Genomic DNA, 24,741 nt, shown 5'->3' with positions numbered 1-24,741 from the left:
TTATTCTTAACGACAGACAGACTGTCTGTAGTTCTCATTAAGTGTTGGGAAAACACGAGGGTCACACTTTCTTTGTATGGTCTGGATTAACCATATGGTTACAGTTAGGCTTAGGTTTAGAATAAGGGTTAGCGTAAGGGTTACGTTTAGGGTTAGAGCTAGAGTTAGGTAGATAGTAAGTTGAAATGTTACTGATAGTCTGTAGATGGTCTATAGAGCAAATAAAGTGTTACCAAACATGAGTAATATATCACCTGACATCCCATCTCAGGAAACAGATGTCCTGGGGTTCAACAGAGCCCTTCTGCCTCTCTCCCTCTTCCCTCCCTCCCTCCCGCTTTCCTTCCATCAGTCCCTCTCTCCTTTCCCTCTCGCCATCTCTTTTTCACATGCACTTCATGACCATTCAGAAATGACAGCGGCTCTTTTTTTCTGCTGGGATATCACTTTTCTCCAGAGCTGTCCAGTTGGGATGACTTTGTCATGCTCTCCTGCCTCTCTCATTTCCATAGAATGTACAGAACCAGGCCCGGAGATGCCTCGAGGCCAATAGGAGAGCAGCATCTGTGCCGTGTGCCTCCCTATCAACCCGCTCCACAGTCCAACAAGGACATGCAAACCTGGGAACGAATGTGTTGAGCTTTACTGGCCCTGTTTACAATGGCATGCAAGTGTTGTATAATTGTGACCAAAAGTGATCAAGACGATGTATGTTTGGAATACCTCAGGGCCTTAAGAAATTGCACGTTTGTGAATTGTAGTTTTTGGGCCTGTGCTCAGATGAGGAGTAGAGTTGTCGTGTTGTTCTGACATCTGAACCAGATGAGGGTGCGGCCTGAAACATTGCAGCAACAATGCCCCATGTTATCATACAGACAGACACTTGTCTTCCTTTGGCCCTCTTATCAATCACATGTGGAGAGGTTAGGTACTATATCTTCATTATCGGCACTCTGCATTGTGCAGGACAGCTGTGGACTGGACACTATTTCCATCCTGGCCAGTGGCCTGTAAAACAAAAAGACCACCACCAAATGAGAAGGGTTCACATACCTGGGAAGGATGTGTCTGTGCGTCGGTGAAAATGCCATGGTCTTGCTTTGCACTCTGCAGCGGGAGAACAAGCAACTTATTGGACCTGAGGCAAAGGACAAGAAGGAAAACGCTAACCAGGAATTGTACTGATTGCATATTTTACATTTGAGTCATTTAGCAGATTATCTTATCCAGAGTGACTTACAGGAGCAATTACGGGTTAAGTGCTTTGCTCAAGGGTACGTCGACAGATTTTTCACCTAGTCGGCTCTGCTAGGCTACCTGATTGCTTAATATGCACATATGATCCCATTCTCTCTTTAGGCAAAATACACTCAAAAGCTATATTTTCTGTTATTCTTAACTTAGCCCTCTAAAAATAACTGCAGTAACACATACTACTTGCACACAGACACAGACACCATACCAAACCAGTAAGGCAGGCACCTATCCGTCATGGGCTAAAAAAGTTGTGCAGTCAAACCTCCACCCTCGGTATAAAATCTGTCATGCCACATGTTTGATCCTAAATCTTGGCTGAGGGGTAGGCCTGGAATGAGTTGGTTCCCTGGATGTTGTGGCACTCACCCTTCTCCGACTGTCAGTGCTGTTGGGTCTCTGGGATGTGATTGATTGCAGAGTGTTGTATGCTGCATAGAGGCAGGCTAGATAGGTTTAGAAGTTGTCTGTTTTCCCCCTCCCCTGCCACCTCCCTTTCTCTGCTTCAGTGTAATCTGTTAATGGTCATTTTCATGTAAAAGGACAAATTGGGTATAAAACGAAAACTAAGAGTCTATATTTTGGGGAAATGAAGGCGTAGATACATTTTTCAACCATTTAAAAAAAAAAATCTCAATTTTAAGCATAGGTTAAAGGCTTTGATTTCTGGTCAAACAGATAGAAGGGGTCTTAGAAAACATCTACCAGAATAAGTCTTAAAAGGTATTAGAAATATATCAAAACACTATCATGTTGAAGTAAAGACCACTAACTAATATCAACACTTATATTTAGTTTTGGATAAATAATTTGCTTTCTGTAAGTTTACAAAACATTGCCTTGTGCCTTGTAATTCCATTACCAAAGACCCACATATCTTTGTCACGTTGGTAACAATGATTCGGGAGACAGGCGCAGAAATGCGAATAGGTTTATTTTATTACACCCCAAATTACGGTGTGCCGTGTAAGGGCACGGGGATGAAGACCAAACAAACACGTAACAAAAACACAGGGTTGAAACCCAAACAAAAGAGCGAGGAGTACCTCGAATAAATACACACGCGCACAATGATTAACCCACGGGACGAGACCCGTGAACATCTGCGCAATCCACAATGGCACGAAAGCCCAAAACACACAGCACAGGTACTCACACGCACCAGCGGACATTGTAACAATAATCGACCGCACCATGGTGCACAAAGGGAACATATATACAAATACAATCAGTGGGAATAGCGGCCAGGTGTGCGCAATGAAAGTTCCAGAGGGATCCGTGACAATCTTTAAGATATTTTCTTATTCATCTCCCTCAGCATAATGAAAGCTCACAGAAGTAACAAGTAAAGGTACACCCACACACTTAAAAAAAAAGGTGTTGTCCAAAATGTAAACCCAACATGTAAAGTGTTGGACCCATGTGACACGAGCTGAAATAAAATATCCTTATTTCTCTCATATTTTGTGCACAAATTTGTTTACATCCCTGTTAGTGAGCATTTCTCCATGATAATCCATCTATCTGACAGGTATGGCATATCAAGAAGCTGATTAAACAGCATGATCATTACAATGGTGCACCTTGTGCTGGGGACAATAAAAAGCCACTCTAAAATGTGCAGTTTTGTCACACAACACAGTGCCACAGATGTCTAATCGACCTGGCCGGGGTATCCTGGAAGGATATTGATCTCATCCCGTCAGTAGAGGATGCCTGGTTATTTTTTTAAATGCCTTCCTCACCATCTTAAATAAGCATGCCCCATTCAAGAAATTTAGAACCAGGAACAGATATAGCCCTTGGTTCTCTCCAGACCTGACTGCCCGTAACAAAAACATCCTATGGCGTTCTGCATTAGCATCGAACAGCCCCCGTGATATGCAACTTTTCAGGGAAGCTAGGAACCAATATACACAGGCCATTAGAAAAGCCAAGGCTAGCTTTTTCAAGCAGAAATTTGCTTCCTGCAACACAAACTCAAAAAAGTTCTGGGACACTGTCCATGGAGAATAAGAACACCTCCTCCCAGCTGCCCACTGCACTGAGGATAGGAAACACTGTCACCACCAATAAATAATAATTGAGAATTTCAATAAGCATTTTTCTACGGCTGGCCATGCTTTCCACCTGCCTACCCCTACCCCGGTCAACAGCACGGCACCCCCCCCCACAGCAACTCGCCCAAGCCTTCCCCATTTCTCCTTCTCCCAAATCCAGTCAGCTGATATTCTGAAAGAACTGCAAAATCTGGACCCCTACAAATCAGCCGGGCTAGACAATCTGGACCCTTTCTTTCTAAAATTATCTGACTAAGTTGTTGCATCCCCTATACTAGCCTGTTCAACCTCTCTTTCGTGTCGTCTGAGATTCCCAAAGATTGGAAAGCAGCTGCGGTCATCCCCCTCTTCAAAGGGGGGGACACTCTTGACCCAAACTGCTACAGACCTTTATCTATCCTACCCTACCTTTCTAAGGTATTCAAAAGCCAAGTCAACAAACAGATTACCGACCATTTCAGAGCTGGCCATGGGTGCACCTCAGCCACGCTCATGGTCCTAAACGATATCTGCCATCGATAAGAAACAATACTGTGCAGCCGTATCCATTGACCTTGCCAAGGCTTTCAACTCTGTCAATCACCACATCCTCATCGGCAGACTCAATAGCCTTGGTTTCTCAAATGATTGCCTCGCCTGGTTCACCAACTACTTCTCTGATAGAGTTCAGTGTGTCAAATCGGAGGGCCTGTTGTCCGTGCCTCTGGCAGTCTCTATGGGGGTGCCACAGGGTTCAATTCTTGGACCGACTCTCTTCTCTGTATACATCAATGATGTCGCTCTTGCTGCTGGTGAGTCTCTGATCCACCTCTACGCAGACAACACCATTCTGTAAACTTCTGGTCCTTCTTTGGACACTGTGTTAACAACCCTCCAGACGAGCTTCAATGCCATACAAATCTCCTCCCGTGGCCTCCAATTGCTCTTAAATACAAGTAAAACTAAATGCTTGCTCTTCAACCGATCGCTGCCTGCACCTGCCCGCCCGTCCAACATCACTACTCTGGACGGTTCTGACTTAGAATATGTGAACAACTACAAATACCTAGGTGTCTGGTTAGACTGTAAACTCTCCTTCCAGACTCACATCAAACATCTCCAATCCAAAGTTAAATCTCGAATTGGCTTCCTATTTCGCAACAAAGCATCCTTCACTCATACATACCCTTGTAAAACTGACTATCTTACCGATCCTCGACTTCGGCGATGTCATTTACAAAATAGCCTCCAATACCCTACTCAATAAATTGGATGCAGTCTGTCACAGTGCCATCCGTTTTGTCACCAAAGCCCCATATACTACCCACCACTGCGACCTGTATGCTCTCGTTGGCTGGCCCTCGCTTCATACTCGTCGCCAAACCCACTGGCTCCAGGTCATCTACAAGACCCAGCTAGGTAAAGTCCCCCCTTATCTCAGCTCGCTGGTCACCATAGCAGCACCCACCTGTAGCACGTGCTCCAGCAGTTATATCTCGCTGGTCACCCCCAAAACCAATTCTTCCTTTGGCCGCCTCTCCTTCCAGTTCTCTGCTGCCAATGACTGGAACAAACTACAAAAATCTCTGAAACTGGAAACACTTATCTCCCTCACTAGCTTTAAAGCACCAGCTGTCAGAGCAGCTCACAGATTACTGCACCTGTACATAGCCCATCTATAATTTAGCCCAAACAACTACCTCTCCCCTACTGTATTTATTTATTTATTTTGCTCCTTTGCACCCCATTATTTCTATCTCTACTTTGCACATTCTTCCACTGCAAATCTACCATTCCAGTGTTTTACTTGCTATATTATATTTACTTCACCACCATGGCCTTTTTTTTGCCTTTACCTCCCTTATCTCACCTCATTTGCTCACATTGTATATATACTTATTTTTCTACTGTATTATTGACTCTATGTTTGTTTTACTCCATGTGTAACTCTGTGTTGTTGTATGTGTCGAACTGCTTTGTTTTATCTTGGCCAGGTCGCAATTGTAAATGAGAACTTGTTCTCAACTTGCCTACCTGGTTAAATAAAGGTGAACTATTTTTTGAAAATTTAAAATGACATGCTGACTGCAGGAATGTCTACCAAAGTTGCTGCCAGAGAATTGAATGTTAAATTCTGTATCATAAGCCATCTCCAACGTCGTTTTAGAGAATTTGACAGTGCGTCCAACCGGCCTCATAACAGCAGACCGCGTGTAACCACTCCAGCCCAGGACCTCCACATCCGGCTTCTGCACCTGCGGGATCGACAGAGACCAGCCACCCAGACAGCTGATGAAACTGAGGAGTATTTCTGTCTGTTATCAAAAATTATTCTGCTTGGCTGCACCTGGCTCCCCAGTGGGTGGGCCTATGCCCTCCAGGCCCACCCATAGCTGCACCCCTGCCCAGTCATGTGGAATCCATAGATTAGGGCCTAATGAATTCATTTCAATTGACTGATTTCATTATATGAACTGTAACTCAGTAAAATCGTTGAAATTGTTGCATGATGCATTTATATTTTTGTTCAGTATAGAATCCAAAAGGGTTCTTCCGCTTCCCCATAGGAGGTCCCTTTGAAGAATCCATTTTTGCTTCCAGGTTCCAAATCGGTAACAGAATTACAGAAAAATCAGTAACGGAATGACTTCAATTGAATTGGCTGCAATGGGAAATCATAGTAGTCACAGGCGTCTACGGTTTGTTTAACTTAGAAATCAATGTTTTTTGTTTGGCGTATATATTTTAAAGTGAAAAATCGGAGTCTCAGCATAATTCCGTTATCGTGGAATTTCCCTAATCCTGCCTTGAGTGCTGTTATCATGGCAGCGTTAAGGCTGGAATTGTGTCATCGATTCCCTTCTCTTCCAGCCAGCTTATCTCTCTCTGCCTTTCATCACGCTTTCCTGCCTCTCGCTCTTGGATCAGTTCCTTGGAACCCTTTTTATCACAAGTGATGATTGACAGATTGAAGGCATTATCAGGGACAGGGTCACGCAGAGTGGCAACACAGCAGGGAGGGCTTATAAATAAACTGATCATACATTCCAACAATTCTGGAAAAATAACTGAAGGTCCGGGGTATTTCACACACACAGTACCATTTCTAGTTTTTACGTTGCTGATGTTTGGAATGTTTTGTGCAACGCTAGAATGTTCTGGCATATAGATTTATGGGTAGTACTTTTTTTTGTCTGTCTGACGGACATTGAACCCCAACTCACAGCTCTTTTAGGTGGACCTGAATAGCCTGAAAATATTCATGAGATAGAGGTCCTCAAAGTTGACCCATTTTGCATAACCCACCATACTATGAGACATCCATGTCTTCATCACTGGAAAAGATAAACAGTTGAGTTTAATATATTTTAATAAGCTTACAAACAGGGTTGACAACCTATTTAATAATTTCTTGAAATATATATATTTTTTAATATGATTAATATGACTATGATTTCAATAGGTTTCCTATGGAGGATTGACAGTATTTTTAAAACCGATATTCCCATTCAAGTAAACATTCTCTGATGTGTGGACCTCCAACCATCTTTGTGGTATCCCTTAACAGTCAACATGCCCATTTGATTTCCATTTTAGTACATTCATCAGCCAAAACATGAACCCCACCCTGTATTCAGGAGCATGTTGTGACTCAACCGATGGCGGGCACAACACATATCATTTTTAGGGCTGGCCCCAAATAAATAAAAATCTTGGTTGATTGCAAGTCATCTGTTCTTTCAACCAATCGATTGCTGGAAATGATTTAACGTGTATTTTTCCATATATAAAGACATGTGTTTTAATAAAATCAACTTTGTGCATTGAGTTTGTCTGATGCTTTAAGCTTACGGTTTGATGCCTCAAGAGGGTGCCAGAGATCTAGATAACCAGAAGAAAATAAACTTGACCTGACCCAACTATTCTCCTCCCACTCCTGCTGGCTTTCGCATATTCTGCCATTACTGTCCTGAAGTTACCGGTACTAAGTAGATATGCTATAAATGACATTGGCTACACATGGCCTGTCTGCAACTATTAACTTGGGTCCGGCCCAAAGCTTGCGAACTTGCAACGTATAAAATATTCTGGGCCCTCAGTTTCCAGCGCCAGTGAGCTTAATGCAGACACAGCTGTAGGCTATTTGCGCAAGGGATAAGAAGCTGTGCTTAACTTGGACTGGAGCTCACTGGAGTAGAGTACCGGCACCTCAAATGTTCTACTGCTTGAGCTCTTGTTCCTCTTATACATTGAGGAACTATCGTAATTCTCAATGGATGTAAAAAAATATACTATTTGCTTGCTGTTTTAGGTGAAGAAAAGATTACTCTGAGAAGCTCCGCAGGTCATCACTGGTGGTGTGTTAAGGCAATCAGAAATATTTCAGGCCCCCAAATGGGCACATTTATATGCCTACATTTGCGTGCAGGCCAGGTAGCCTATAGACTCAACATTGAAAGGAGCGCTCCAAACAAAAAACAATGAATAAATTGACACAACTCGTAAATGGAATTAAATAAACCCAAACTTGTTTCTCACAAGTGTAGCACAGGTTCTGCATTCTGCAAACAATGTGTCCACTCCGACAATGAGAAGAAGAAGACTGGAATAATATTGAATGCATTAAAAAAAATGACTGTAACCAAAGTAACAAACATTGTAGATTAGAAATTATAGGAATTAACAGTAAATATACTACTGGTGATATATGTAATGGGGAATTGATAGACACTAAGATTCAAAGGCAAACAATTCACACAATGAAGTTATGAAACAATGTATGTGCACAAATTGGTGGGAGAGAGCGCATTTTGGAGAGAGAAGTGCATTGTGCATCTGGTCAATCTGACATCTGCATTGGCCTTGCTGCATTTACGGTGATATGGCCTCAGCAGAAGTGAGGGCATTCATACTTCTTGCACTTCACGGAGCAATGCATAGATGTTGTCAAGGAAGTGAGTTTATGTTTATACAGGATGTACCGCCCCCACTTACCGTCAACCAATCATGTCAATGTGTAGCTATACAAAGCCCTCAGCATTGTTAAAAAATTTGGGAGGTGCATTCCGATGTGATACAGAGCTAGATTTGACTTCAGACGCCTCTCAAGTCCTCAACTGGCAGCTTCATTAAATAGTACCTGCAAAACACCAGTCTCAACGTCAATAGTGAAGAGGTGACTCCGTGATCATGGCCTTCTAGGCAGAGTTGCAAATAATTTTTTTATTTTCCACCATAATTTGCAAATAAATTTAATAAAAATCCTACAATGTGATTTTCGGGATTTTTTTTTTCTCATTTTGTCTGTCATAGTTGAAGTGTACCTATGATGAAAATCACAGGCCTCTCTCATCTTTTTAAGTGGGAGAACTTGCACAATTGGTGGCTGACTAAATACTTTTTTTGTACCACTGTAGATATTCCATAACATTTTTTGCAGTTTCCAGCTACAATAGTCATTTACAACATTAACAATGTCTACACTGTATTTCTGATCAATTTGATGTTATTTTAATGGACAAAAATGTTGCTTTTCTTTCAAAAACAAGGACATTTCTAAATTGTTTAACTTGGATCAAACGTTTCGGGTAGCTTTCCACAGTTTACATACACTAAGTTGACTGTGCCTTTAAACAGCTTGGAATATTCCAGAAAATTATGTCATGGCTTTAGAAGCTTCTGATAGGCTAATTTGGACTGACTTGGACTGAAATAGATTGTGGTACTCATTTTGGGTGCTAGTACTCTTTATATTTAGGAGCAGGAGCTCCACAATACTTTTGAGCTAATATTCTATAAGAGGAACAAGAGCTCAATGAGCTCCTGCACTGCTTCTTATCCCTTGCACAAATAGCCTCAAAGTCAACTTAGTGTATGTAAACTTTTGACCCACTGGAATTGTGATACAGTGAATAAGTGAAATAATCTGTCTGTAAACAATTGTTGGAAAAATGACTTGTGTCATGCACAAAGTAGATGTCCTAACCGACTTGCCAAAACTATAGTTTGTTAACAACTATAGTTTGTTAACAACAAGAGTGGTTGAAAAATGAGTTTTCATGACTCCAACCTAAGTGTATGTAACTTCCGACTTCAACTGTATGTATTTGTTACTGCTCGACTAAAACAATCAAGGTTGACCAACAGCCTAACGACCCAACAATCGACCAGCCGACTAATTGGGGTCAGCCCTAATATTTGTTGTATGTTTTCCTCAATAAATTGTAACTATATAATTTAAGATTTTAAATGATATTTTTCTCAACTGTATGTTTTTACCATTGATGTAGACACATGGATGTCTCTCTCATGGTCAGGTGGGGTATGATCAATAGATCGATTTGGAGCAACTTTATATTTTAATGTTTTGGCATTCAGGCCCAAAAGGGGTTCTGTCAATAAGTGATTACCCCTGATCCAGGTGCCATCCTTTCACTTTCTGTAAAGCTGCTGCAGTGCAGATGGTCTGGTGTTATGAAACCTCTGGCTTCTTTCTGCCTCAGTCAGGACTTTTTGAAATCTGGAGGTTTTAATGTGTGTGTGTGTGGCTGACAGCCTCCTTATGGTTGTCATGAGGAGCATTACTAGCAACTTCTCATCTTAAGATTCTTCTCAAGATGGCATCCTCCTCTCTTTGGGATGTTTTGATCTCAATTCAGGTATTTTTCCAACCCCCAGCCAAAAGGTTTGTCCATAGTGTCCATAGTGACAAATCTCTGGAAGGTTACCGTTTTGGGAATGTAGCCTAGTAATCAATCTGAATTTATAGGCCAATTCAAAAACTTTTTGGGCCGCTTAAATCATGTATTTGACACATTGCCTTTTTACAGTCAGGTTGTGATTGTTGTTGGCAATTGTGAATCACGGCACATCTATTCGTTTTATAGTTCAACCTCACAGCTTTTGTACTTCTGAAATCTCAGGCAGCAGTGTCAGAACATTGTCTTCAAACCGCCTGAGCACTTTTTACTACTTCTCCCGGCAACCATCTTATACACCAGCTGTACATTTAAAAAAAAAAAACTAATGTACTTTAAAATGTTGTGACCATGATAGGGTTTTATCACACACGTTGACAGATTGTATATTGATGCCTGAGGAGGCATACACCGATAAGAGTCGTTGGTTCTCACTGTGCTGGAGGAGTCCTTTGCCTTGCAGAAACTGTCAGAGGTCAGTTATATTGACATTTGGAGTCACGATCAGTGCTGTTTGATTGCTATTAAGCTGCTTCGCTGCGGACTAGTGCTGAAACAGATGCTCCAGACTTGCTGCTCGCTGAGACATGACACATGCCTGACCACGCTCACTGTATCTCTACTAATATTGTTTGAGTTTAAATTGAAGCCATGTTTTAGTTTCAATACCCATGGGAAAGTTTGGATAGCTGTTTCTATCGCTGCAGAAATGTATCGGTGCACAGTATAGGGTGACAATTGGGTGGATCATGATTGATGTTTCATTTGATTGAAACCATGTTTTAGTTTGAAATTCTTATGGAAAAGTTTAAATAGCTTTTCCACCACTGTAGAAACTAATAAAGTACTGTAAGGTATAGGGTGACTATTTTGGGTGGATTGTGATTGGTGGGAAGATTGTCAAGCATTGTTTGGTGGAATGATAGGCGAGTCGATGAGAGGCATTTTTAGGTAAAGGGATACTGCACATAGGTAGTGTCTGGGACAGGGGGAACAGAGAGAGAAGATGGAAGTTCAGGTTAACAGAGACTGACAGGGCTGTCTATAATTCAGCTCGGTGGTGTGTGGACGTGGCAGCAGGACCATGGCGTGGGCGCTGTTAGACACTGAATAGGTGGGGGTGGGCCCTGGACCTCCGTTCCCCTTGGGCTGCTCAGGCAGGGTGCCAGATGGAAGATGGTATGCCAGGGAGCCTCCCGACGGGAAACTGCAAGGGCCGCGTTTGTTCCGCTGACACCCAGCATCTCAGCCCGACCTGGGCAAGCGTACATTCCTCAAAGTGATGGGCCTGGTGCTCTCTCACACACACACTCTCTCTCTCTCTCTTTCTTTCTATCTCTCTCTCTCTCTCTGTCGCTCTCTGTCTCTATCCCACCTTCTCTCCCTTATCCCGCGGTCTATCACATACTCTCTTTCTCTGGCTCCCTCTGTCCGTCTCGCTTCCCCCTCTCTCTTTCTTTCTTCATCTTCTTCCCATAACCCTTGGTGAGGCGTGCAGGATTCCTCCCCTGCTGAGGGGATTAAGAGTCTGGGAGGCATCAGGGATCTGATTGGACAGGACCTGCTCTTGTTCCTATTGGACGGGTTTGGGCTAGTGCAGCAGTGGTGGGCTCTCAGAGCCAACAGGGGATTGGACAGGACAGCAGTGGGCTCCACTGTGGTTGTGTAACAAACCTCAAATTCAGGGAGGGACATCCTTTAGCATCAGGTACGAGTTAGCGAGGGAATTCCACTGGCTTTAGAGAACTTTAGATTTCCACAGATAGACATGCCGTGCTCTCTCTAAGGGTTTTGAATCTGCGGAAAGCTTAGACTTTTGGAGCAAAGCCTTGGCACTTATGGAGGGTGGGAAAGTCAACAGCAGGCGACGCAGAGAAGCAAATGCTTGTCACACGCTCCCGTAGCGTTTCCTTTACAGCAGCTTTCTGTTGTTTGCTCAGGAGATTCCATTTAGAAATCAGGTGATCCGGAGTTGTGAGGTCCGACTTGAGGAGCATTTGTATGTCATTTTGTCTCACTCTTCTCGCCTTTTCCACAGGTCCTGTGGCACCTGGACATCTTTCGGCGGAGCTTCCGGCAGCTGACCACACACAAGTGCATGGAGGACTCGTGTATATTCTGTGCCCTGAAGGTAAGAGGCTAGACCTGTGGGTGGAGATGAGAGGGAGGCCTGGGGGTGGAGAACAGGTGGTTCACTTATTAATGAATCCTTTCCATGTAATGCCTACCAAAGAATGCAGATAGAGGATGGTTCTTTTGGTATTGGACTATTGTATTTTATTTTCAACAGTAAGTTGATCAAATACGTCATTGTTTTCAAGTTACTTCTGTCAATTTAGTTCTTAAGCTAAGAGATGACCATGATTTTGAATGGGAGTTCTGGGATGTGAATATTTATGTCTTAACATGTCAGTAATTAAGCCATCTCCCCTGGTGTGGATAGACAGTGGTTGGATGTCTGGCCAGTGGTTATGGATTATTATGGACCATTGATCTCTCTCTGATCAAGCATTTTGCAATAACATCTGCTATGTGACCAATCAAATTGGATTTGAATACATTTGATTTGAGCTGGACAGGCCGCTGAATGTAGATCAATGGCTTTACCCCCCCCCCCCCCCCCACTCTCTCTCTCTCTGTGTGTTATTTGCCAAATGACTGCGGTAATCGGAATGATCGTTCAAATAGCACAACTGGGCCACCCCTAGTGACCAATGACCATCTCTATATGTCTCACCGCGACCATCTGTCTGTCTCTGTGTAAGTGTCTGTCTGTCTGTCTGTCTGTCTGTCTGTCTGTCTGTCTGTCTGTCTGTCTGTCTGTCTGTCTTCCTGTCTGTCTTCCTGTCTGTCTTCCTGTCTGTCTTCCTGTCTGTGTGAGGGTGGTCTCTCTAACTTTAGTCTTACTCTGTAACTGACTCTCTGTTATTCATTCCAAATCAATTTCTGATTGTCTGTCTCTTTGGCTGGCTGGCAGAACCAGACTAGCTTTGCCACTAAGCTTACTTCCATTACACCACAAGACTCATTCTGTGGGCCAGCAGGTTTGATTTTCCTGGTTTGAGTCATTGATTCCATCTTAATGAAGAGGCAAGTTTCACACTCTCATACGTACCAGAGGAGACAGTCGAGGGTGCGGAAATGCCTTTTGAGTGGCTGTAGGATGGCACTCCACACACTCAGCCGTGTGCAATGTTCACACCCAAATGCAGATTTAAATGGGCTCTTGTGAAACTGAGTGGTTTGATGATCTGCGATGCTTAGGGCTGCATGGCCCATCGGAGGGGTTCGATGGTGATATTTGAAGGCATGTCTGGTTCCTCTGTTTCACACACGGTCTGCGTGGCAGGCATAGCTAAGAGCAGCTGGATCTGGCTAGCAGGCTGGACTTGGAGAGCGACAGAGCCCCGTGAGTTTAACGAGGCCATCTTTTAGCTACTGACTGACTAGGTCTGGTCCTTTTGACTGTGACAGGTTATTTGATTTCACACCAGTGTCTACCTCAGAGTCATGGTCAGAAATGTAGGCCTAAGTGTACTTCTGTTGCTCCCTCTGCCCTTGCTCTCTCTCTTTCACTCTTGCACTCCATCTCTCTCCCTCTCTCTGCTCTTTCATTCTCTCCCTCCATCTCTCTCTCCCTCCCATTCACTCTCCCCTCTGCTCTCTCCATCTCTCCCTGTGCTCTTTCCCCTTGCCTCCATCTTCCTCTCCCTCCCTCCCTTCCTGCTTCTGGTCTTCCTCTCTCCTTCTCTCTTTCTCTCCCTCTCTCCCTTGATGTCTCAGCCTTATCAGAATTACCAGGGCTCATTTGAAGGGTCGATTACAGGGCATTTCGGCCAGGCATTTAATTTGAGCAGAATTATAAGGCTATGATAATTTATCCTCTCCCCACCTCCTTTTCTGCCTCTCCTGTTCTCTCTCCCTCAGCTCACCTCACCCACCTCTTCTCTCTCTCTCTCTCTCTCTCTCTCTCTCTCTCTCTCTCTCTCTCTCTCTCTCTCTCTCTCTCTCTCTCTCTCTCTCTCTCTCTCTCTCTCTCTCTCTCTCTTCCGTACGCAAGATAGGTTGAGGTGCAGCGGCAAGGCAGGTGTGTGTGTGTGTGTGTGCGCGCATGTTTGTGTTAGTGGGTGCGCATGTTTGTGTGCCTTTACGTGTGTTTATGTTCGCTTGCCCAATAAACACTCACCTTGTTCAGGGTGTTCTTGTCTGAGAAAATGGAAATACATGATTTAAAACAGGGAAGACATACTTTTTCAAATGCGCCCTGCAACATAAATATAGACATTATACCCAAAGTATGTGTGTGTGTGTGTGTGTGTGTGTGTGTGTGTGTGTGTGTGTGTGTGTGTATATACAGTTGAAGTCAGAAGTTTGCATACACTTAGGTTGGAGTCATTAAAACTCATTTTTCAACCACTCCACAAATTTCTTGTTAACAAACTATAGTTTTGGCAAGCCGGTTAGGACATGTAAACCCCATGGGACCGCCCAGGAAGGAGACGCGTTCTGTCTCCTAGAAATGAACGTATTTTGGTGCGAAAAGTGCAAATCAATCCCAGAACAACAGCAAAGGACCTAGTGAAGATGCTGGAGGAAACAGGTACAAAAGTATCTATATCCACAGTAAAACGAGTCCTATATCAACATAACCTGAAAGGCCGCTCAGAAAGTAAGAACCTACTGCTCCAAAACCACCATAAAAAAAGACAGACTACAGTTTGCAACTGCACATGGGGACAAAGATCGTACTTTTTGGAGAAATGTCCTCTGGTCTGATGAAACATAAATAGAACCGTTTGGCCATAATAACCATTGTTATGTTTGGAGGGAAAAGGGGGAGGCTTGCAAGCCGAAGAACACCATCCCAACCGTGAAGCACAGGGGTGGCAGAATCATGTTGTGGGGGTGCTTTGCTGCAGGAGGGACTGGTGCACTTCACAAAATAGATGGCATCATGAGGTTGGAAAATATTGAAGCAACATCTCAAGACATCAGTCAGGAAGTTAAAGGTTGGTTGCAAATGGGTCTTCCAAATGGACAATGACCCCAAGCATACTTCCAAAGTTGTGGCAAAATGGCTTAAGGACAACAAAGTCAACGTACTGGAGTGGCCATCACAAAGCCCTGACCTCAATCCCATAGAAAATGGGTGGGCAGAACTGAAAAAGCGTGTGCGAGCAAGGAGGCCTACAAACCTGACTCAGTTACACCAGCTCTGTCAGGAGGAATGGGCCAAAATTCACCAACCTATTTTGGGAAGCTTGTGGAAGGCTACCCGAAACGTTTGAGCCAAGATAAACAATTTAAAGGCAAAGCTACCAAATACTAATTGAGTGAATGTAAACTTCTGACCCACTGGGAATGTGATGAAATAAATTAAATCTGAAATAAATCATTCTCTCTACTATTATTCGGACATTTCACATTCTTAAAATAAAGTCGTGATCCTAACTGACCCAAGACAAGGAATTTTTACTAGGATTAAATGTCAGGAATTGTGAAAATGTTTAAATGTATTTGGCTAAGGTGTATGTAAACTTCCGACTTCAACAGTATACACCACCGTTGAAAAGTTTGGGGTCACTTAGAAATATCCTTGTTTTTGAAAGAAAAGCAAACTTTTTGTCCATTAAAATAACATCAAATTGATCAGAAATACAGTGTAGACATTGTTAATGTTGTAAATGACTATTGTAGCTGGAAACAGCAGATTTTTTACGGTATATCTACATAGGCCCATAATCAACAACCATCACTCCTGTGTTCCAATGGCACATTGTGTTAGCAAATCCAAGTTCATCATTTTAAAAGGCTAATTGATCATTAAAAAAAACTTTTACAATTATGTTAGCACAGCTGAAAACTGCTGTCTGATTAAAGAAACAATAAAACTGGCATTCTTTAAACTAGTTGAGTATCTGGAGCATCAACATTTGTGGGTTCGATTACAGGCTCAAAATGGCCAGAAACAAAGAACTTTCTTCTGAAACTCATCAGTCTGTTCTTGTTCTGAGAAATTATAGCTATTCCATGTGAGAAATTGCCAAGAAACTGAAGATCTCTTACAACACTGTGTACTACTCCCTTCACAGAACAGTGCAAACTGGCCCTAACCAGAATAGAATGAGGAGTAAGAGGCCCCAGTGCACAACTGAGCAAGAGGACAAGTACATTAGAGTGTCTAGTTTGAGAAACAGACGCCTCACAAGTCCTCAACTGGCAGCTTCATTAAATACTATCTGCAAAACAGCAGTCTCGACGTCAACAGTGAAGAGGTGAAATTAGTGTTACCTTGATATAAATGATATTGACCCCCTTCCAGTTGCGGTGAACCCTATGTGAACCCTGTGAATGTATCATTTCGTTGTACAATCCGTGAATACTTTCTGTTGAGTCCATTCCTGTTATTCCAGAGTGTTACGCTGTTGTTGACCCCGCTGTGTTACTGTGTCTCTTGTTGTTTCTAGAGTATCTTTGCTCAGTTCCAGTTCAGCAGTGAGAAGGTGCTGCCATCTGACGCGCTCCGCAGCGCTCTGGCCAAGACCTTCCAGGACGAACAGCGCTTCCAGCTGGGCATCATGGACGACGCTGCAGAGTGCTTCGTAAGAGACAACCCTCCCTTTGCTCCTCCACTTCTTCCTACTTTACCCCCTCACTATTACTCTCTCAGCTTACTTATTCCTCCATGACTTACCTCATCCCTCACTTCCCCACGTCCATTACCCTTCATTCTTCCACTCCTGCTCTCTCTCTTCTAATACACCTACACACTTAGCAAACAGAACAGAGCTACGAGATCTGCTAAAAGTGATCTCATAACAAAATGTTCCATGTTTAAAAATCTGATTTTTGCCATGCCGTAATATTTAGAAAACAATGGCTGGGGACACTATTTACTTTGGGAGAACAAAGGAAAAGTGTGGGAAGTGTTTTTGTCTCTGGGAAGTTGCAGTGCAGAGCTCTCTACAAGGCTTTTACCCTGATCCCAGTGACAGTAAGCAGTCCACCCAGCCTCTACCACACTACCACAAAGAAAGAAACTTTGCCATTTTTCCCCCCTGACTAGCTCATTTTATAAGCAACGCAGCTAGGCAGCCAGCCAGAGGATTGTTCCCTCCCTGGGCCTATTCTCTCCTCTCAACCTCTCTCTCCACTTCTCTTTATGTTCTGCTGACAAGCGAGAACATACGGAAACTGCAACTTGGGTTGTTTTTTTTATTAGTATTATTCTGGGTATTTGGCTGCGGCTGCATTCCGGAGGCGGTGGGATGGTGGGCTGAGGCAGATGCTAAGTGTACATTGGAACCTCCCCGTGGTGACCCTCTCTCTGCAGTGCTACAGAACTCCCACCGCTCCGAGGGCTCCTGCCTGCAGTTAGAGTGATAAATCACCCAGTAAATTAGCTCAGGATGGCCAACCAGAGCCTCTGTGTGTTTTGCAGTGCAGCACCTTGCTGCTTCACTGAGTTTAAAACAGTAATCCACTCAAAAACTATATTTGTGTTTATTAATCCACTGTTGATGCAGTCCCAAAATGTTTTCCATCTCAGTGATCAAGTTTTCAAGATATAGGACTTTCAAAAATCGAATTGTAGATGCATCATCATGATGATGTGGCAAGTTACAATTTGCATTTTGAAAGTCCTTATGTCTTGAAGACATGATTGCTGACGTGCAAAACATTTTGAGACTGCATCAACAGTAGATTAATTTTTAAAAATATATCAAAAGATAGTTTATAGGTGGATTATTCCTTTAAGCAATATAAGTTTTCTCAAGATTTTCTCGAGGATATTTTCTTTGTGTGTTGGTTTTGTCATGACGTAGTAATGTGATTCCGTTAACAACACATGTGGGCAAGCGCATACACACTTGCTTACACACACAAACACAAACAGGAATAAAGCCAACATGACTGTCTCTAACTGTTGCCCCCACAGGAGAACATCCTAATGCGGATTCATTTCCACATCTCAGACGAGACCAAAGAGGACATCTGCACAGCCAAGCACTGCATCCCACACCAGAAGTTTGCCATGACGCTCTTCGAACAGGTCAGCACAAACACAAGCCTCAGTAACTTATTTAGATGATCAGTCAATCCATTTTCTTTTCATCTCAGAATTGACACCCCCTCCCCCCCATCCATTTCTATGTCATTAACTGAAGTCAAGCCAGCTGTGCTTATCTTAGTGGTGTAACTCTTTGTATGTTTGCAGTGTGTGTGTAGCAGCTGTGGGGCCTCCTCTGACCCACTGCCATTCATTCAGATGGTGCACTACATCTCCACCACCTCCCTCTGGTGAGTAAATCCTTTGACTTGGGAAAACAGCATTGAGTTGACTGGTTCTGCCTAGATCTGACTGATGTTCTGAATGGTTCAGACTAGTTCCGAGGGGGTTCCTTCTGACCTGTTCGGACCAGTTCGGACTAGTTGACTAACACCATACATAGGCGCACATTTTATACGAAAGTGAAAGTTGATGGGCACTGCTCTCCAATTGAATTTTGCTCCATTCACTCCGCAAACAGATGATAGACTGAAAAGCTTTTCCGGTCTCTTTTCCACGGAGCAGAGCAACAACAAAAAATCAACGCTCTCTCGACCTAGAGACACAATGGTGACCGAATGTGCTTTCTCTCTCCTCCTCTAAAGAGAAGTAACCCGCTAGGTTAGATATCAGGTCGCCTAGGAACGGGTAATAGCTTTCTTCATTGTGGCAGTATGAGCTGTCCACCAAACCTCTCTGGGCTGTGGGAGGAGGAAGGAGGGATGAATCACCTGCATTCCCTCCGTTAGGCTGCGGACTAGCTGTAGTGAGCCAGGGGCTGCCTGCCTGCGTCTCCAGCTGTGGCGATGTCTGCAGCGAAGCCCTCAGGAGAGCCCAACACCAGTCTCAGTCTCTTCGTCTGCTGTAGCAGCCAGCCAGTCAGCCCAGAGTGCTTGTTATGTTATGAGCAAACTTCTTATGCAAAAGTGATGAAGTGTCTACAATAATATTCCATGTGATTAGTCTGTTAGGTGTACTGTGTGGGCTCTATCTAATTCCTCAACGCTATTTGGCCCTGATATGAGCCCAACATCCTGAAACACCAGCCCCTCTCTATCTGTTAGAGACACACCCACACAGACACACACGCGCACACACACACACACACACACACAGACACACGCACCCACTCCCCCCCCATAACCCTCAGAGGAGTATGTTGTATCCTGACAACGGTTTATATGCCAATAACAGGCCTCTCTCCTGCACCAGAGCACAGAGTTACAGTATAACCCTGGAGTGTCTTTGACAGAGCCCCAGAGAGACCTGGAGAGAATGGGAACGGAACAAAGAGTCACCTTGTAGTCAAAGGACTGGTCTAAGGCCCTGCAGTCACATGATCAGTAGTACCAGTGTTAAGGCTGTAGCTGTAGTGCTCTCTATTTTAGAAGGATGTTTTTATCTGAAAGATGCTTACATTTAACACAGTCTGTAGGGTGGAGTGGGGTAAGTTGAGCCATTTTTTACATTCAGCATCACTACGTCAAGGGAAATATAGTGTTATTTCTAACAAAAGATATCTACATTTGAGCCACCTTGGGGTAAGTGGGTGATAGTGTCCTGTGACAGAGGTTGGTGGTGCTGGTAGGTCAAAGTTGAATTCATGGACTGGGAGGTGTGGTATATTGTGTCTCTTAAATGTATGCCTACATTCAGATATACATGTCGATCTCTCTGTTCAATATCACTTCCCCTTCCATTTCTCAACCAGTTGTATGGGACAGGGATGTTGTTTCGATGTGCCAATTCATGCATTTGAGGATACTAAGCCCATGAAACTGGGCCGCAAAATTCTGGATATGTTTAGCAAGCTCAGACTCCATGTCATAAGATAAGACATTATGTGCCTCTGCTACAATATCATAGCCTCTCTTTCGCACAGGTTCTTGTTCATCATTTTTGTTGTTGTCAATATACAGTGCATTCGGAAAGTATTCAGAACCCCTGACTTTTTCCACACTTTGTTACTTTACAGACTTATTCTGAAATATATGAAATATATACAAATCCTCATCAATCTACACGCAATACCCCATAATGACAAAGTGATTTTTTTTTTTAGACATTTAGCTAATAATATATATATATAAAAGATACCTTACTATTCAAACCCTATGAGACTCAAAACTAAACTCAGGTGCATCCTGTTTCCATTCATCATCCTTGAGATGTTTCTACAACTTGATTGGAGTCCACCTGTGGTAAATTCAATTGATTGGACATGATTCGGATAGGCACACACCTGTCTATATAAGGTCCCACAGTTGACAGTGCATGTCAGAGAAAAAACCAAGCCATAAGGTTGAATAGAGCCATAGAGCGCTGAGACAGGATTGTGTCAAGGCACAGGTCTGGGGAAGGGTACCAAAAAATGTCTGTGGCATTGAAGGTCCCCAAGAACACAGTGCCTCCATCATTCTTAAATGGAAGAAGTTTGGAACCACCAAGACTCTTCCTAGAGTTGGCTGCCCCGCCAAACTGAGCAGTCGGGGTAGAAGGGCCTTGGTCACGGAGGTGAACAAGAACACGATGGTCACTCTGACAGAGCTCCAGAGTTCCTTTGTGGAGATGGGAGAACATTCCAGAAGGACAACCGTCTCTGCAGCACTCCACCCATCAGGCCTTTATGGTAGTGGTCAGTAAAAGGAACATGACATCCTGCTTGGAGTTTGCCAAAAGGCACCTAAAGGACTCTCTGAGTGATTCTCTGGTCTGATTGAACTCTTTACAAATTAAAGGAGAGCCGCACACTCTAGGAGCTCAGATGCAATAATTTAATAACCTAATATCCAACATTTCGACAGACAAGTTGTCCCTGATGAAGACAGCTTGTCTGTCGAAACGTTGGATATTAGGTTATTAAATTATTGCATCTGAGCTCCTAGAGTGTGCGGCTCTCCTTTTATTTTCAATTGTTCTACTCCACTAGCCAGCACCTAGCCTAAACAGGTGTGCGTTTCTTTCACCTCCTGATTGAACTCTTTGGCCTGAATGCCAAGCGTCACGTCTGGAGGAGACCTGGTACCATCCCTACGGTGAAGAATGGTGGTGGTAGCATCATGCTGTGGGAATGTTTTTCAGCGGCAGGGATTGGGCAACTAGTCAGGATCGAGGGAAAGATAAACGGAGCAAAGTATAGAGAATTCCTTGATGAAAACCTGCTCCAGAGAGGTCAGGACCTCAAACTGGGGTGAAGGTTCACCTTCCAATAGGACAATGACCCTAAGCAGGAGTGACTTTAGGACAAGTCTCTGAATGTCCTTGAGAGGCCCAACCAGAGCCCGGACTTGAACCCGACCGAACATCTCTGGAGAGACCTGAAAATAGCTGTGCAGCGACGCTCCCCATAAAACCTGACAGAGTTTGAGAGGATCTACAAAGGAGAATGGGAGAAACTCTCCAAATATGGCTCAACTTACCCCATGGCCATTGGCTCAACTTACCCCATGGCCATTGGGTCAACTTACCCCATGGCCATTGGCTCAACTTACCCCATGGCCATTGGCTCAACTTACCCCATGGCCATTGGCTCAACTTACCCCATGGCCATTGGCTCAACTTACCCCATGGCCATTCGCTCAACTTACCCCATGGCAAACATTTAGACTATATTAGCTCACACAGCTACAAGGATGCACTTTCCGTGCTATGTTTAGAACCGCATATTGTAGCTTATAGAGACCCCAACTGATGTATAAAACAATATTAAAACTCTACTTTGGTTTAGATATAACACAATGCATTAATTTGACTTTGAAAATCCGTTTTTTGGACCTAACATGCTTGACACTTTTTTTCCTTCACATGAAATGATGACCTCTTCCTAAATATTTGGTCACATGATTCATTTTGTGTATGGTTTCCTAGTTACAAGGGTGGCTCAACTAACCCTTAGGCTCAACTTACCCCACTCTCCCCTACAATATATGTGGCCCACAGATCATACCCACAACCCTGGTGTTGCAAGGACTAGATGTCTGAGTGTGTGTTGTCTCACACTGTAGATGTCTGAGTTGTGTATGTTCTGTGTATTCCCCGTGTTACAGTAACCAGGCGGTGAGGATGCTGGAGTGTAAAGACAAGCCCACACCAGACATGTTTGGAGAGCTGCTCCGCAACGCCAGCACTATGGGAGACCTACGCAACTGTCCGGTGAGTTGGTATACAAGAACCCTTTACCACACCATACCATTAATGCACATTTACATTGTTCTCATTTAGCCTGCGTTCTTATCCAGAGCGACTTACAATTAGTGCAGCTATCTTAAGATAGCTTGGTGGGACAACCAGATAGCACCGTCGTAGTAAGGACATTTTCCCTACAATAAAGTAGTTATCAACAAAGTCAGTACTAGTAGGAAAAGTGTAGGTAAAAAAAGTGTTTTTGCTTGGGGGTGCCGTGGGGTTTATTTAAGATACTCTTTGAAGAGGTAGAGTTTCTGGCATTTTTTGGACGATGAACAGGGACTCCGCTGTCATGCTGTTAGGGGAAAGCTTGTTCCACACCATGGACTCTACGACAACTGTGATAGCCACTATATTACACTATATTACAGCCACAATAGATATTACACTCCCACCAGAAATATTCTTACTTATGATGGTGAAAGAAAAGTTAAATATTCATGTCCTTAGGATTCTTTAGTCAAGAAATATATTATGACTCTCACACTTGCGTACACGCACACACACACACACACACACACACACACACACACACACACACACACACACACACACACACACACACAATCTAACTCCGAGGCTTGTGTTGAGTGTGGGCGGACTGGTTCAGAGGGACTTGATGGCGTCACATGGGCAGTAAACACCATTCTGAGGCCAGCCAAACTCACCACGGAGTCCTTAGTGCTTCGACTGTAATATCTCTGGGTTAGAAACGGAACTGAAAGGACCAGGGTGGATCAACATGAGCAGCTCAAAGTATTAGCGTTTTAAAATGTGAAATCTCCCAGTCAAACATGACTCTTGTAATTCTGATACTCCCTCCCAGCTTTATCTTTATCAAACATTAAAGCCTCTGGTCATTCTAACGGTCAACTCCAGAGTCGACATAAGCTGCCCCAGTATTGTACAATTACAGGCCTTTTCCAGAAATATGTTTTTATTCGCTAAGTATAGGCTGACTTTGATGCTTCTCCCGCTGGTCTGTGTGTGAGAAACCCCAGTGCTCGCCTGTGCTGTGAGAAAGTCTCCTCTGTTTATGTCAAATTTGGCACGTGCACAATCGTTGCCCTTCCGGGGGCCTGCCGCCCGCTTGTTTCCAGCCTCACTTCTGGGAAACGCACAAAAGAAGAGGGAATTTTGCCCCTCTCCGGCAAAGGAGGTCAAGATGGCAGGTGCATGTGGTGACATGCGTCCTTCTCCCTCGCAAACACACACATACAAACAAACAAACAAAAACACACACGCTGTACCGCTCTGGCCCAAATCAGCTCTGTGAAAGGAGTCCTTGTGGTAACCTTCTATGAAGGAACCCCACATGCTGCTGGGCCCAGTGTGTGGGTAGAGTTTCTGTCTAAAGGAAGGCTGTCTCTCTGTGATGGGCATAGAAGTGACACTTGAATTGGGGGTTGTCATTGGCCTACAGCCAGCTGACCTTTTCAGACACAGCTCACTATGAGGGGTGCTCTGAATTGAACCATAGTCAACACTGAAAAAGCTAAATGGATGAAGATCACTGTCAACTCGGAACGTAATGAGTCATGGTAGACTTTGTTTGAGTTTTTTTTTGTTTGTTTGAGGATTTTGGGTTTATATTTGTGATTTATTAACTCTCAATTTACGTCTCCTTTTTGTCCCCCTCTTTCACTTCCCCCTTCTCTCTCCCACTCCATCTCTTGCCCCCTACCTTTCTTCCCACCCTCCTCTTCACACGCTCTCTTCTTCCTGCTCGCTCGCTCTCTCTCTCTCTCTCCCTACCTCAGAGTAACTGTGGGGAGAAGCTGCGTATTCGTCGGGTACTTATGAACTCTCCAGAGATCATCACCATAGGTCTGGTGTGGGACTCTGACCACTCAGACCTGGCAGAGGACGTCATCCACAGCCTGGGCACTTGCCTGCGCCTGGGGGATGTAAGACGCGCACACACACACACACACACACACACACACGGAGACACACACTCACTCTTACAGTTTTCTTCAGAAGATACCACTAAGTTATGCCATACTGGGTTGTGTGTGCTGTAATGTTTCTAGCCACCGACACCAGAGTGGATAGAAAGCAGTCTGATGTCTCTATACTCTGACACAACACACACAGTCAGGCACCATCTCCCTCGCTAATGAATTTTTCAAGGTGTTTACCTGCTGTAAAAGCGAGCTAACCTTTGAGAACCTCTGGAGCGTTTCTGAAGTGGTACTTCTGCGAGTTGTGTTATAATCTGATACCAATATTCCCAATGTCTGTTTGGGTACCCTGGGGGGGGGGGATATGATTTAACTATACAGTATTGCAGGACAGTGTATTTTTTGTTTCCCTATGGGGCTGAACATGAGTCCTCTCCCCTGTCCCCCTCAGCTCTTCTACAGAGTAACAGATGATAAGGCCAAGCAGGCAGAGCTCTACCTGGTGGGCATGGTGTGTTACTACGGCAAGCACTACTCCACCTTCTTCTTCCAGACCAAGATACGCAAGTGGATGTACTTTGACGACGCACATGTCAAAGAGGTAAAAAAAA

The 24,741-nt window shown here is 43.9% G+C and overlaps 1 protein-coding gene across 12 annotated transcripts in view; it reads left to right on the top strand.

The window, feature by feature from the left end:
• Positions 1 to 24,741, top strand: part of LOC110502387 (ubiquitin carboxyl-terminal hydrolase 54) — a 113,967-nt gene that overhangs the window by 70,947 nt on the left and 18,279 nt on the right. For 9 of the 12 annotated variants that reach the window (XR_016490951.1, XR_016490950.1, XR_016490949.1 and 6 more), the window contains exons 3-9: positions 12,030 to 12,122; positions 16,459 to 16,593; positions 17,931 to 18,044; positions 18,210 to 18,292; positions 22,088 to 22,193; positions 23,987 to 24,133; positions 24,582 to 24,731. Coding sequence is in view for 9 of the 12 variants with exons in the window: in XM_090216752.1 (XP_090072878.1) it covers positions 12,030 to 12,122; positions 16,459 to 16,593; positions 17,931 to 18,044; positions 18,210 to 18,292; positions 22,088 to 22,193; positions 23,987 to 24,133; positions 24,582 to 24,731 (828 nt within the window). In the remaining 3 variants the exon portion in view is untranslated. Of the gene's footprint in view, positions 1 to 11,606; positions 11,953 to 12,029; positions 12,123 to 16,083; positions 16,267 to 16,458; positions 16,594 to 17,930; positions 18,045 to 18,209; positions 18,293 to 22,087; positions 22,194 to 23,986; positions 24,134 to 24,581; positions 24,732 to 24,741 lie in introns of those variants that run through there. The other 3 variants (XM_036959699.2, XM_036959698.2, XM_090216750.1) reach the window with 3 other exon arrangements.

Source organism: Oncorhynchus mykiss, chromosome 23 (assembly GCF_057628025.1).
Source record: "Oncorhynchus mykiss isolate SJ-2025 chromosome 23, ASM5762802v1, whole genome shotgun sequence".
In the NCBI taxonomy this organism is placed as follows: domain Eukaryota; kingdom Metazoa; phylum Chordata; class Actinopteri; order Salmoniformes; family Salmonidae; genus Oncorhynchus; species Oncorhynchus mykiss.
Note: the sequence above shows the minus strand (reverse complement) of the source record. Positions and strands in the feature narration are given on the sequence as shown.